This window comes from Sinohyriopsis cumingii, chromosome 10 (genome assembly GCF_028554795.1).
Source record: "Sinohyriopsis cumingii isolate HCF-2022 chromosome 10, ASM2855479v2, whole genome shotgun sequence".
In the NCBI taxonomy this organism is placed as follows: Eukaryota; Metazoa; Mollusca; class Bivalvia; order Unionida; family Unionidae; genus Sinohyriopsis; species Sinohyriopsis cumingii.
In genome coordinates, this window is record NC_142970.1 from 72381969 (window position 1) to 72398235 (window position 16267).

The following is a 16267-nucleotide window of genomic DNA, read 5'->3' on the forward strand; positions in this document are numbered from 1 at the left end:
CATATGTACAGCGTGCTTGTTTGCCCACCATTACAAGATTTGACACCTCACTTTGATTAGATCTGACACTTCTCTCTATTGCCTACAAACAGGATGCTGTTTGCCCTCCATGATTAGATCTGACACATCTCTCTATTACCTACAAATAGGATGCTGTTTGCCCTCCATGATTAGATCTGACACATCTCTCTATTACCTACAAACAGGATTCTGTTTGCCCTCCATGATTAGGTCTGACACATCTCTCTATTACCTACAAATAGGATGCTGTTTGCCCTCCATGATTAGATCTGACACATCTCTCTATTACCTACAAACAGGATGCTGTTTGCCCTCCATGCTTAGATCTGACACTTCTCTCTATTACCTAAAAACAGGATTCTGTTTGCCCACCATGCTTAGATCTGACACTTAACTCTATTACCTACAAACAGGATTCTGTTTGCCCACCATGCTTAGATCTGACACTTCTCTCTATTACCTACAAACAGGATGCTGTTTGCCCTCTATGATTAGATCAGACACTTATGTTACCTACAAACAGGATGCTGTTTCTCCTCCATGATTAGATCTGACACTTTTCTCTCTTACCTTCAAAGAGGATGCTGTTTATGAAAGAATAAAAGTGGGAAAATTGTAGTTTGAAGGAAATATTTGCAGTGTCTGATCAGGAACAGCATGCTTATACACGCTAACATGGCCTTAAGTAAACTTGTAGACCTTGTTTTCAGAGGAATGTTAGCTGTGCAACTTTCTATGATCACTCTGTGTGGAACATCCATTCATGTCATATCTGCTTCTCAGCATTACCGTATGTACTCATTTATAAGACAAGTGTGTCTGTAAAATTGCAAAACTCCAATCTGCTGTCACAAAATGGGCTGGCAGATCTAAGTCCATTCAGTTTCTTAGTCATAATTAGTAAAACAAATAATAGAGACCCTGATCTGCCAGACTAGTGCATTATGTAATGGCAGATCAGGGTTTATGTTGTTTGCAGTTGGACTTGACTTATAAGTAATCATATATGGTATTTGTTTTTAGGAATGAACCTGTTGTCAATAAGAAAGATTCAAGCTTTCATTTTGCATCTAAAGGCAGAAAATTTAGATTAAGCTGTTGACAGTTTTTAACATGTTGTTGTAAGTACTGATTATGTGTGTGTGGGGGGGATTTCAAGTTGAAAATCAAACCCTATACATTCATCCTGTTGTATAATATATATATGACCCATGGACTTTGTATAATATATATGACCCATGGACTCTGTAGATAGATAAGAAACAAGGAAACAGGTTCGCAGTTTATTCTTTTTTTGTTTCAAATCTATCATCTGAACAATGACTACCAATATGCTGTGTTATTAATGGCATTAAAATGTCAATGTTTCGGTGTATGGGTGGTACATTAACAAATAGCACAGAGTTAATGACTTCTTGTTAACAACCACATATCAGAAATTGAACAAATTTTGAAAATATCCTAGCATTTAAAAGGTCCTTTAATTTTGTGAAAATATAGTTGTCTTTAGGAATCAACCAAATTGTGAGAGCAGAGACTTATTGCATAAAGGTCTGTTAAAGCTGGTATCAACGATGCCAATCTGCCATTTAAATATGGCTTCTGTTACTAAATATGCAAAAACATTTTTTTTTAAATTTGTGAAATAATTAACCAAGTTTATAGAAAACATGTTTATCAGGAACTTGTTTTAATTTGTACAAAATGTGCAGATCTTCTATGAAGTACCTCTGCCCTTCCTAAAGAGACAGAAACGTCTAAAGTACTTCAGAAAAAGCAGCTTGAAAGAATCAGACAAATTTAGTTTATTAAAATAATACTTATATACCTTTGATTCAGCTCTAATTACTAAAACTAGAAATACTATAAATGACTTATAAAAATCTGCTAACAGGATTGGATCAGAGTTGACAAAGCATGAAGGCCTTTCAGGTGTGTTCTGTACCAATGATTCTGGTCCATTATTCAAAATATTCATTGCTACTTTTTAAAACAAAACAAGCTTAAAACATCTTAAAAGCCATTTTTCTGAAGCTCACCAAATTTGACAGAAAGCACAGAAGATCTTTAATGTTTATACCAATGATGTTAATCCACCATTAGTTATGGCTGGAATCCAGCATCAGTTAGGCTGGAATCCAGCATTAGTTAGACTGGAATCCACCATCAATTAGGCTGGAAGCCACCATCAGTTAGGCTGGAATCCAGCATTAGTTATGGCTGGAATCCACCATTAGTTAGGCTGGAATCCACCATCAATTAGGCTGGAAGCCACCATCAGTTAGACTGGAATCCACCATCAGTTATGGCTGGAATCCACCATCAGTTAGACTGGAATTCACCATTAGTTATGGCTGGAATCCACCATCAGTTAGGCTGGACTCCACCATCAATAAGGCTGGAATCCACCATCAGTTAGGCTGGAATCCACCATTAGTTATGGCTAGAATCCACCATCAGTAAGGCTGGAATCCACCATCAGTTAGGCTGGAATCCACCATCAGTTAGGTTGGAATCCACCATCAGTAAGACTGGAATCCACCATTAGTTAGGCTGGAATCCACCATCAGTTAGGCTGGAATCCACTGTAAGTTATGGCTGCAGTTATTAATAAAAAATTCAAATATCAGAACGAGTTTTACTAATTTGTCTTGTTTCTGGTGGATGGCAGTCAATAGAGGCATCTCAGGCCCACTTGGGCCTCATGTTTGGAAGCATGAATTTGTTCAATAACTGATAGTCATAAATTATTACTAAATATACAAATCAGTATAAAATGACAGAGCCAAGTAAGCTCATTTCAGAATTATCAGAATATGAATATATCATTTCTAAGCAATGATTGGTACTAAATGATCAAATTAAGGGAGGCCTAACTGTCATTCTCACCTAAAATGTAATGAACATTAGGAAATTTTCCAAAATATTTAAGTATATAAATTAAGAAATAAGATTGAATTTTCACAACTTTGTATAGAATTTCTTTAGTCAGGAAAAGCAGGTTACTTATAAAGCAAAATGAAAAAGCTTTTTTTCCTGTTTGATTGAAGCTCTTTCTCTTTGTATATGTACTATATGTTATGTATATCTAATTTGTATTGTATGATTGAGCTTTGTCCATAGCAGAGTGTAGGAGTTTGGGACTACCTGATAAATGTATTTTTTGTAAACCACACATTTCATAGCTTATTTTGGTCTCTAATTGCAGATTACATTATATGATTATTATTTTTTGAAGGAAACTTGTTTACTTAGATTTAAAGTCAGGACATTTGTTTTCTCCTTGAGCACTGATGGTGTATCTGATATTTGCCTCGTTCTTTAATACAATTGTGTGACAGACTGAATCTTATTGACAGCTTAGAATGTTTTAGAAATTAACTTTTTACCTTCCTTTTATTGTGTCTTAGGTTTTTATATTATGGTGTTTCTATTAAAAATACTAATTCCTATTTTAACATCTGAAGTAGAATCAGTATTTTAGTCCTGTTCAGTTTTAATTTGAGAGGATTTATTTATTTAAATTATTCATTGGAATTAAAATGTGCTCATTAATAGTTTCAGACTAAATCAATATTTTGGTACTATTGTGAATTCATTTAGGGACATTTTGGATTATATCATTATGATACATCAATACTGTTAGCACATCAACAGTTTTTCAGGTATTTTTGGTAATAAGCATATTCAAGATCGGAATTAATTCATACACAAAAATGGACTTCATTTTGAATACTGTATACATGTACTTCATGTTTTCTGATAGAACATTTAGAACTGTTTGGGATTTAATACAAAATGCTGTAAGTTTTATTTTTAAATTCTGACTTTGTATTCTAAAGAAATAAATTATTTATTGAATTCAATTTTTTTTGTTGATGATTTTGCTCTTTCTGTTAATTAGCTTAAGACCAAAGAGTCAACACATATTTCAACAAATCTCTATGATAACTGTATGTATTCACATGATGGTATGCAGCATACAAGTAAATAAGCTGTGCTGTCTAGTCTTTGATGATTTCACTGGTTTTTAGGCTATTTTATAAGCCAAATTTAAATAAGTCACATTTGGAAATTTTATGACAAAATAGTACACTCTAGCCATCAGAATTTTAGTAAATCTCAACTGCTACTACAAATGTAAACTTAAGTTTACTATATGTATGCAAAAACACAAACTTTTCTCATGCAATTTTGCTGCACATTTTTTGTTATGTAAGAACACACCATTTTCATGTAAAGTATTAATATATTTTTTATTACTCTTCTAGATTTATAAATGAGCGACATCATGCCATGAAATGGCTGAACACAGTCAACCCTGATCCTGCTGTCAGTGCAGAATATGATGACAGAGAGGGTGATCGCACTATAGAATGGAAAACAAATGTTAATGGTTGGTACCAACTCTTCATAACAAAGTTGTTTCAGTGATAGATTTATTCACAGCTTGACAAGCTGATCATTGCAGTTGTAGGCTGCATCTTGGATGTGTGATTGTGGAAATTCCACTAAAATTGAAAATTTCTTGCAAGCTTTCTGAAGCAATGCGGACATAATCATGCAGAAAATAATGATTGGGTGCAAATTTTCATGTCTCATGCTCGCTTTATTACATGAAGTTTATAAATTACTTTTGCTTCTGTGCAGTTTTGATGCTGTTGTTGACTGCAATTTCTCTTGGTTGATGGTAGCTGTGGAATGTCAGTTTGGTGGAAATGACACATAAGTTTCTTTAAGAAAACAATTTAAAGTAATACCATATTACTGAGTGTGATTAAAGTACTGGTCATGCAGGTCAAGTAGGGCATTTGACTCCAAATAATTCAGAAATGAGTGTCATTTAAAAATTTGAATACCTTTAAATGATGAATATTGTTTTCTTTGCCCCTCACAGATCAATATTCCTTGGAAGAATATTGTATACACACTATAAGAAATATATATAGCAAAATCATTGTAAAATTATGATGACATTTTTGGATGAAGTCAACTAAAAAGTTTGCTTCAGTACAATCCAGATTAATTGTTGCGCATGATGATGTCACCATGAAAGCGCTTTGTGTCAGTAACAATTCTTTCTAACCTGCATTGGTAATAATTACAAAATCATCCTCTTGTCTTGACCCAGTTCCATCAGTAATCAATTATCACAACACTGAAAGCAGATGAAGGGAAATGAAGAATTTTATCTCACTGGTGCAAGCACAAACACATTGTGTTCTTTAACAAACAATTAGTTTACTTTTCTCTTTAGTGGTTTGAGAAAAGAAGTTACAACTGGTTACTGTTCCACAATTGTAGACACATTTCATTTTCACTAATAGAGGGATAATAGGCCAAAGTAATGGCCTCTCTGACCTGCTGGTAAATTTTTATTTGTCACAACCATAGGCTTTGGCCCTGTGTTCAGAATGGAATTTGCTGTGGAATCTGACCCGGCTGAATAAAACACCATTCAAACACACGTCTAGAACCAACTTGACTCAGCTTTTGCATAAAACTTGCTTCCATGTAATTCTAACTATGGCAAGCATGCCTTGGCTGTCAACCCGAACTATCAGCAATTCCATCACAGTAGTTTAATTTCACTTATGATGGTTTTTGGTTTTAATACTACAAATGGGCTCCTCTACAAATGGGCTCCTGCTGAGGAGAACCAGTCCTCTGTTGTGAAAACCTTTTTCATCATGGAATGAAGGGCGTCTGTAGGATCCAGTATGTGGTTTGAAATATTACCTGAATTGACCCAAGTCAGTGTGAATAGTGGGATAATATTTGTTTCTAAAGGAAAGGAAAGGATGATCTCTTGGCTCAAGATCTTGTCCTGGGTATAATCGGTAATTCCACCTATAAAGAAATAACCCATGACACAAGGAGTTTCTTAGGCTTATCAGCTCATTATGTTAGGGAAGCCACAAGCAGAGTCACTTTATCCATCATGAGGAATGGTGGTTAGAAACAACTTTCTTTATATTTATATGAGACTTTACATTCCAAAAAGTTCAAAAGACTTTGAGGGACCTACACCTTTCTGGGTTGTTCAGGAGCTTTACAAAAAAGCCGCCTCTTGACTTCTGCTGGATGTACATGTGCGAGGTTTTTTTTTACTTTACGTTTACAGTAACATTTAAAGTTGGAAGTACATTTATAATCTTGTAGCAGCTGAAGTAAGCTGAGATCTGGCATTATTGAAATTGGATGCCACTCTTGATTGATTCCATATCGGGTGGAAAAATGACTTCTGGCACTTTTATTCCTAAATGCAAGTATGGAAGGGCTGAAATTGTTACATGGTTGTTGTACTTCTAACGTATTATGATTCAGTCAGTATTATTGAAGAAACCTATTTTACTCCAGATTTGTTTTTATGTGAGATGTACATGACTGACATTTTAGGGCAGATAATGTTAGGTTATATATTTCATGAAATTTTTGTAATTTTATCCATTTTTGTACATGATGTTTGATATGGATAATTGACACTGGCATAATTAATGCTTTACTGTATAATTCAATAAATTTGCACAATATGATCCATACTTGTTTTTGATGTAAGATACATATAATTGTCATGGGAATAGCTGTATAATTCATGTAATTTTCCAAATTTCAGCCATTCTTGAATTTCAAGTGAGATACCAGATCATGTATGGTGAGACCCGGATCAGAGAGAAAGACTTCCTGAAGACATGGAATGTCCTTGCCCAGGATACATTTATTTCTGAAATTTTGGAGGATGGAGAGAGAATCAACATCTGGGTTCGAGCTTATGATGCAGTCAGAGCTTATGCAGATGATTTCGTCTACGCTACTGCTGACTCATCTCCTCCCATCATTCAAAATCTGTGGCTGACAAGAGGAAACTTTCTTAATGTCGCTGTGCACAATGTTTTGGAGCTAAATCAAATGACGTGAGTTTAATCTTACCTTATTTGAAACATATGTTCTTATACAGCAATTGTAATTTACACCAGTTGTAACATGCCATGGTCAGCTCTAGGAGTCCACAGTGATATGGTCAGCTCAAGGGATTTAATGATGCTCATGTCAGTTCAGGGGATAAAACAAATTGCTCTGGTCAGCTCCAGGGGTAAAGCAATGATATGGTCAACTCAAGAGTAGAACAATGCTCTGGTCAGCTCAAGGGATATAACAAATTGCTCTGGTCAGCTCCAGGGGTATTCCAATCAAATAGATCAAAAGTGCTGGCATCTGCATCCAGTCTGTTTACAATAGAAAGTACTTCCTATATTCACATGAGTTCAGTATGAATTGTACATGAGGTCAATATTGTAAAATACTGCATGATTCTGACAATGTATAGTTAACAGACAAAAAAATGAGTATTATAATTCTCTTTATTCTAATGAGGGTGAGGAACAACAATCACTCAATGTCAAATATGAAAAAGATCCTGAGATCTCCTGTTTGCTTCAGAGATCTATTAGTGAAACTGAAGCTGCAAAAGTACTTCTTTGTTATTTCATTACAAATAGGGTCCTTATGAGAAAATGGTGACCTCCAATCAGTGTTCTGCTGGTGAACAAGTGGTCAGTAAGCAATCAGATTGTTGTTCCTAAGTTATATAGACAAGGAATGTTTAGTCTAGCCCATGAAACTTTTTATCAATAGATGAGCTTGAATCACTTTTATTGTCCAAAAATTAAAAGTGAAGAATACAGTAGATCTTGTCATACTTGTCAAAAGGTAGGAAAACCCAATCAAAAGATACCTAAAGCTCATCTGCAAAATATTACTGCAGTTGACAAGTGATTTAGTAGAATAATGGTAGATTGTTTTGGTCCCTTACCTGAGATAAAGTCAGACAACCAATACTTGTTGACTAAAATGTTTGCATACACAAGATTTGCAGAGGCAATTCCTTTGAGGAATATTAATACTAAAACCATGGTAAAAGCTTTGATTATTTTTTTTAAATGCAATTTGGTCATCCCAAACCTGTCTAATCTGATCAAGGGTCAAATTTTATTCTGTCATATTGTTTTGATACTGGAAAAATTGTAATGAAGGTGTTCATTTATGTCTGTTTGCCGTTAGGGTATCAGTTCAAGAATCTTTAAGATTTAATCCCATTGAAGCTTTGGGATATATTGTCTGTGGACCATTGAAGTTGCTAAAAGAGAACTTCTTGTATATGAAGATACATAAATTAATCTTCTTGACTATGTTCTAGTTTTAAATGCAAGTTGTCAAAGGCTTCTAAGTTGTATGAACTAATATGCACTCTAATTATTCAGTAATGAACTTAAGGTATGACAAGAATACAAAGGAAAGGAGTTTTCAGCCTGGTGACATTGTACTGTCTCTCTTGCCTTTACCTCGAACTCCTCTTCAGGCTAAGTGCTATGGTCCTTACACAGTTCTAAAGAAAGTATGTGACTTAATTTATATCGTCAATATTCCTGGGAGATGAAAACAAAAACATATAAATATGTTAAAGGAGTGTGTTGAAAGAGATGTTAATCATGCAGTCATTTTTAGTTGTACCTGCCTCTCACTGTGAGAATTTTTGCAATGAATGCAATCAGACTGTAGTGACTTTGGAGTAACCAGTCTTCGGAATTCAGAAATTTTGAATAATCTTGACCAGCAACAAGAAAAGAATAAATTTAGATACTAGCTCTGACACAGTGTTTTGATCACATGCTTCTACCCAGTGATCTGATTGGTTCACATGCTTCTACCCAGTGATCTGATTGGTTCACATGCTTCTACCCAGTCATCTGATTTGTTCAACATGACATTAAAGTCTCTAAATTCAGATACTAGCTCTTTAACATGTACTGGCTGCAAATACATCATGGACAAAGAGGGACCCATCAAGAGAACAGAGATGGATGCATTGTGTATTGCTTAAACTACATTTAATTAGTTAAATTATATAAAAAAAGTTGGGGATGAAGGTGTTCATTTACTATTGCTTGCTGTTAACATGAATCAGTTTAAGAACCAATAGGTTTTAGTCCCTTTGAACTAGTTTTTGGACATAATGTCCTTGAACCATTGAAGTTATTAAAACAGAAACTTCTTTCAACTGAAGATCCATAAATGTATCGTCTTGTTTATGGTTCTGATTTCAACTATAAGTTGTCAGATGTTTGTGAAGTTGCAAATACTAATTTTCCCTCTACTAAGTCCAAGTTAAAATTAAGGTATGACAGAAACAAATGATAGGAGTTTTTAGTCTGGTGATGGAGGTCTGGCTCTCTTACCTCTTCAGACTAAGTATTATGGTCCTTATACAATTGAAAAGAAATCAGCTTAAATAATATCATTAATACTCCTGGGTTGTTAATATGTTAAAGGAGTGTTTTTGATAGAGTTATTCATGTTAATCATGCAGTCAGTTTAGTTGCACATGTCCCACACAATGAAGATTGAAGTGAAAGAATGCAATCTTAATGTAGCAAATTTGGTGTGTTCAGAAATATTGAATAATCCAGACCAGAAACTTTCACATCTGCAGACAAACGAATAGAGTGAAATAAATATCTATTAGTTGAATATTAAAACTTGTTTCCAGATGTTCCAACACAATCAAATAAAATCTACCATGTCGTCAAAATTGTATGTTCTACACATGTACCCTCTCAAACTGGAATGTTTGATTTCATAGAACCAGGTAAAAGTGGACGAAGTATTCTCATTGCCAAAACCAAACAATTACCACATGTGCATCTACTGTAAGCAGTTACAGAAAAGTGAACAGTGTGACTAAAACAGATTCATTACCATTGCCATGATTCGATAATTAAAAAAAATAGAAATGCAAAAAATGTCACCAAATTTGACCTTCTGAATTAATTTTGGCAAATTCCACTGATAGAAAGAGCCAAGGATAATTTGGCATTCATGACTTCTCATTGATTTTATCACTATAAAGCAATGCCATTTGGAAAGAAAAGTTGACCTTCTACTTTTCAATATTTAATGAACATGATTACATCTGGTCCAGAAATTTGTGATGCTTACATCGATGAAGTCATCATCAACAATGACACCTGGAAATTCTTTGATAGACTCAGTGATGCAAATTTGACAATTGGTTTAAGTAAAAGTGAGTTTTGCCTTGATTGTGTTTAGTTTCTAGGACATATTATGAGACATGGACAAGTTAAACTCATGAAAGTTAAGGTGAAGGCTATCTCTGAATTCAATATGCCTGTCAGTAAAGAACAAGTGATGTGAATTTTGGGCATGGCTAGATATTATCAGAAATTTTGCTTCAGTTTTTCCATAATTGCTAAACTCTTGACCAATTTGTTAAGTAAGAAAACCAAGTTTCATTGGTCTGAAAAGGTCAGGAGACTTTTGATAAGTTAAAGATCATAATTAAGAGTGTACCAGTTCTTTCAGCTCAATAATCAGTCATTATTTAAAATGTCTGTTAATGCAAATGATGCTGGGGTTGGTGAAGTATTGATTCAATAAGACAAAATGGTATAGATCATCCTGTGGGTTATTTTACATAGTAGAACTACTGATGTGGGTAATGAACTGCCATCACCTTCACTAATGCCCTCTCTTATGCATAACCAAATCTCAGTTCAGAGTTGAAGCAGAAGCAGGCCATTAACACCTCTTGCCAGATCTGTCTTCTTCTCAACTGGATGATGAGGATGAAGTTTGGTATTTTGGTTCAAACATATGCAGGCCATATTCAACACACAACCTCAAACTAAACTTCCTTGCCAGTCAGGTTCATGGCATTCAAGAAGATGCCACAGACCCCCAAATAAGAAATTCTCAAACTCACCTTTCAAACATATGCAGCTCCTATACAACACAAAACCTCAAACTAAACTTCCTTGCCAGTAAGGTTCATGGCATTCAAGAAGATGCCACAGACCCCCTAAACGGAAATTCTCTAATTCATCTTCCTTTTCTATTGAAGGAAGGCTGGGCTACATCCATAGGAAACCAAACCCTCTCCTGCCATGCATGCTTGTCCCAAATATCCCTCTGAGCGCTCATCTAGGCTTCTTTTCAGAGACCTGGTCAAGGATAATGGCTGGGTCCTTTTTATCATGAGCTAGGGTTACTGACTCCAGTTTAAGGAGTTTAAGGAACAACTACCTCAGTTAAGGACCCCCATGTTCTCACATCAGTCTGTTCTAGTGAAATTGAGGGAAAAAATGAACACTCTTTTGCAAAAAGGGGCAGTAGAGAGGGTCATAAATGATCAGTCTCCTACTTTCTATTCCCAGATCTTCCTGGTTTCAAAATGTTGAAGTTTTGTATTATATTCGATCTCTCTCCTTTTTGAAAACAATTTCTTCTGGGGGAACCTTTCAAATGGAGGCTGCTTCCTCAATCCAGAATGCACTTTATCCATCAGTTTGGGTGGTCTCCTTCAGTCTGCAGGATGCCTATCTGCACATCCTGATATTTCCTCATTTTGTGAATACCTCTGATCTTGCTAGACCAGGATGTTTTAAAATCTAGGTTTTCAATCATGTTATGGGAATAGTAGCTAAAATTACTGGGAACACTGGTTCTTAAGTATTTCATTGATTGGCTGATCCACTATACACAGGTTCAGTTCATTCATCAGGCTCTGTTTCACTGTTGATTTGTGTTAACTCAATTGGGTCATCTGCCTAAACTCAAGAAGTATTAATTTTTTCCATCTCAGGACTTTCTTTACTTGGGGATGAGCTTCCTAACAAACCAGAACTTAGTCCAGGTTCCATTGGATCAGATGGATTGCATTCTGGCACTCTCAGAGGTGCTGCCAGCAGAAATATCTTTATTTACTCACCTTTACTTATCCCTACTGGGAACCTTGAATGCTGCTGCCAACTTGGTTCCCCCAAAACAACTACATATGGAACATCTACAATTCTTCCTTCTCACAAGGTTGAAACCACACAGAGATTCTCTATCAACCTCAGCAACTCAGTGACCAACATTTCATCATCATTTGCTCTGGTAGATGAATTGGGAAAGATTCATGACAGGGGTATCCATGTATGCACCTGAGCCCAACTCCTTCCTGTTCACTAATGTGTCAGATTCCAGTTGGGGTGCACCTTTTTGAGGCAGAGGAAATAATTTTCCAAGTTATTTGGACTCAGGCTGAATTGTCCCTTTACATCAAAAACCTAGAAATGAAAGCAGTGTCTCTTAGAGTTGCATGGGTGCACCAAGAGATTAAGGGGTCAATGTGTCATGGTCTCCTCACACAACACATTCATAATAAAAAAAGTCTTATATCAGGGAAGCACACATGCTTCTTCTCTTTTTTGAGGTCTGGAGCCTCCTCTGCTGAACTACCTCAGTGAACATTACCATCAAAGTGTGCCAGTTTCCTGGGAAGAAGAAAATATTAGTCGATAGCCTTTCCAGGAATGGCAGAGACATCATAATGTAATCGAGTCTTCACCACTCCATTACAGTGTCACTCTTCATACCTCTAATAGACCATTTTGCAAGAATAGATTTCCCTTCTATGTATCTCCTGTCCAGGTATGGGATTCAGTTGGATCAACTATTTGCATACACTTTCCCAACATTCTGTTGACTACTTCAAGCCTGCAGAACTTCCATTGTTCATATTATTATTGCCCCACTGTGGTCCCAGAAATCATGATTCAGTGACCTTCTAAACCTGTTGATTGATCAACCCATGTCTCTTACCCCACTGGAGGGATCTTATGTCATGACTCGGGGATTCCTACTCCACAACATCCCACAAATTCCTCACCTTCATCCTTAGCTCATCTTAAATGATCTCTCTGCCAGAAGAACGTTGTGGACAAGGTTGCCAGTTGCATGATTCAAACCAGGAAAGCTTGTGTGTCCAAGGAGGTGGAGACATTTTTCGAATTGGATCAGTAGGAAGCATGTTGATCCTAGCTGTCCCTCTGTGCTTGAGTGTTATCATGCTTGAGTGACATCATGGGATATCATGCTTGAGTGACATCATGCCTGAGTGACATTATACTTCAGCGACATCATGCCTGAGTGACATCATGCTTGATCATGCTTGAATGACATCATGCCTGAGTGACATCATGCTTGAGGGACATCCTATTGCTCATTTCTTTTTGTTCCTGCCTCAGAACAAAGATGTTCAGTTTCAAGAGCTAAAGAGCTGCAATTTCCAGTGCACTTAAATTCTCTCAAGGTAAGGCAATTGGTTCTGATGAACATTTTGACAAATGTATTAAACATTTTGAGCCACAGAGGTCTGTCCCATCCTCTCTTATGCCCAGGTGGAATCGTTCTTGTGTTTTATCGTCTTTGACTAAAACCACTTATAAACCTTTGAGTGAGGCCACCTTTCAGGACCTCACACTCAACTCACTCAAGCATCATGCATTATCTATTATTACAACTCTGTGGTTTTGAACTAAGTAACAAAAAGGAGTGAAATCCAAAATATTTTGTAAAATTCAATAAATAATTTGAATCCATATAATACAAAGTGAAAATTTAAAAAGAACTTTAATGTGCATTTAATCCCAAATAGTCCTAAAAATTCTATCACAAGTCCAAATGTATAAATTCCTACTGAATTCCAATGGTATTCCAACAAGTTCCAATATTGAATGTGCTGATGTGCCTGTAGTCTTGAACATGGTAATGTAACAGTGGCCTGATCATGATGATGTGCTAACAGTCCCTTTTGATGTATTAAAATATAATGTAAAATTGTTCTTGCTACCTTTTCCTTTTACCGTTACTCATTAGCTCAACAAAGTGCTGGCATTTTTTCTCTAATGAAAAACATCGGATCTCTCTTTCAATTCTGAGTACATTAATTTTCTGTATTTTTGATCAGATATAATGTGAGAGTAACAGCCTACTCACCTGACAAATTCAGCTAAACAATAGCTATGCTGCTTTCAAACGTAGTTTAATTATGCAATACTTACCCAATGTTATTGTTGAATGCCCTCCTCCCACCCTGTTCTGATTTCCTGGTGGAATGTTCTTCTGTGAATAGGATGACTGTTCTACACACTACTTAAGCCAGGTGCATTGCTGGATTGTGTCATATAGAAAATTTCCACTCTGGGATGATGTATTCACATTTAATGGATGGTGGTTCATCAACACAAAAAAGCTATGTTATGGTAAGTCTTGCATCATTTAAATTAGTTTCAACACTCTAAACTAGATGTTTATTTGTATCTTGACATTACTGTTTGTGTGTTCTGTAAACACTCACTGTAAGATCTGACATAATAACCACTTCTGGATAAGAGTGAAACTGTTTGTTGTGCATAGTGTGATTCTTAATGTTAGCTGTCTTTCTGTGTGTGTTCTGAAAACACTCACTGTGAGATCTATCATTTCAGGATAGAATGGGAACTGTTTGATTTCCACAGTGGGATTCATAACGTTAGCTGGCGACTGTTTGATAACTTTACCAATAAGGACTACCTGCATGGATTGGAGGCAGTTCCACCACAAGGAGAAGCAGCGGTAATTCAAATATCTTCTGTACTTAGAGTATATTACACACAGGTGTTTTAGGTAGATGTATGGAGTGTTATGCATATTTAATTTGTATTGTTTTTTTTGTTTCTCATCATGAATATATGTCATTGACTTTGACCAAAATAAAGTTCCTTTGTACCTGACAAGGGACACTGATGTTTTGATTTTGGTGGACAAATACTACATATTTCTCAATGAGTGTGGGTTCAATATTATGATCATTATTGATAGGGGTAAACATATTTATTTGGGTCTGGGTCTAGATTATTAAAATTCTGATATGAAGAACCTATTGTAACCAATGTTTAGCACATTCTTTATTTTAAGATTAGTAACAGATTTTATCTGTTTACAAATTAGAATTCTCTAGAAATAAAATTTGGACATACATGCAGGGTCTTTTTTTGTCTTAATTTTTAAAAAAATATAATCTTGTTGACTTGAAAAATGTTTCTTTTAAAGTTCTGGCCTTAACATCTTTAGCAGAATCATTCTTATTGTTGTGTTAAGTATTTGATTTCAGTAGAATGATTTATTCAAGTTGCTATTCCCTGGAAATACAAAGTGCTCTTCAGTAATATTTTCATACAGAAACAATAATTAGAATACTATTGAATTCATACAAGGACATTTTGGACTATATTATTGTGATTCATCAAAAGACTGAATGGCACAGCTATATATTCAGTGTTAGGTCTTAATTCAAAAACACCAATGTAATTTAATTAGAACATTATTTATTAGGAGTGTCGATATGAATTTTTGGACAATTTGGGAATTAATTCACAACACATTAAGTTCTTTATAAATTTTAAATTTGTATTCTTGGGGGCAAAATTATTTGTTGAATTTTATAAAACTTGTTGGTTATGGCTCTTTTCTGTTACTTAACTTAAGACCATAGAGTTGTAATAGGAGACAGATCCTCCAAGACAGGGACAAGATACTTTAAAGGGACACATAATACACTTCTATGGTGTTTTAGAGTGTATTTAAGTGTATCTTGGGTTATTTAGGCTGATACGTGCGACATAATTTGGAGGCTGTTTTATAACTGTATCATAACATATGGAATCAGTACAGTTCCTCAAGGAAGGAGAAAAATAATCAAAATGTTTATAAAATATATGATACCTTATATGCTTGCATATAAGTCCAAATTAACTGAAAACAACATATTCCATGATCTGGCATCTCATAATGCACTAACAGAAAAGGGTCTATTTTTGTTTTCTAATCATTAATCCTAAATGCATAGATCTAGATCTGTTGATGCATTGTACAATTGCAGTATTAGTGTCTGGTGCATTGTACAGTGACAAATCAGTGTCTGGTGCATTGTGCTGTGGCAGATCAGTGTCTGGTACATTGTACAGTGTCAAATCAGTGTCTGGTGCATTGTACAGTGTCAAATCAGTGCCTGGTGCATTGTACAGTGGCAGATCAGTGTCTGATGCATTGTGCAGTGGCAGATCAGTGCCTGGTGCATTGTACAGTGGCAGATCATTGTCTGGTACATTGTACAGTGGCAGATCAGTGTCTGGTGCATTGTACAGTGGCAGATCTGTGTCAGGTGCATTGTACAGTGTACACACACACTTAGAAGCTGTATTTATGTGGTCTAAAGTGCTCTCCGTTACGTATCACTGCCATCTCACCTCTGTCTCCCAGGGTTCGAGTCTTGGATTCGGCCAATGTGGATTTGTAAGAAAGCTTGCCAGTAGCTTCTCGTGGGTCAGTGGTTCTTTCCGGGGTTTTCCCGGTTTCTTTCTCC

At 35.7% G+C, this 16267-nt stretch overlaps 1 protein-coding gene across 1 annotated transcript in view; it reads left to right on the forward strand.

The window, feature by feature from the left end:
- The first annotated feature begins 4290 nt into the window (after nt 1–4290).
- Nucleotides 4291–16267, forward strand: part of LOC149790379 (uncharacterized) — a 202385-nt gene continuing 190408 nt past the window's right edge. Inside the window, exons 1-3 of the mRNA XM_089972427.1 lie at nt 4291–4417; nt 6638–6935; nt 14352–14478. Coding sequence (XP_089828553.1) covers nt 4318–4417; nt 6638–6935; nt 14352–14478 — 525 coding nt within the window. The 5' untranslated portion in view covers nt 4291–4317. The remainder of the gene's footprint in view (nt 4418–6637; nt 6936–14351; nt 14479–16267) is intronic.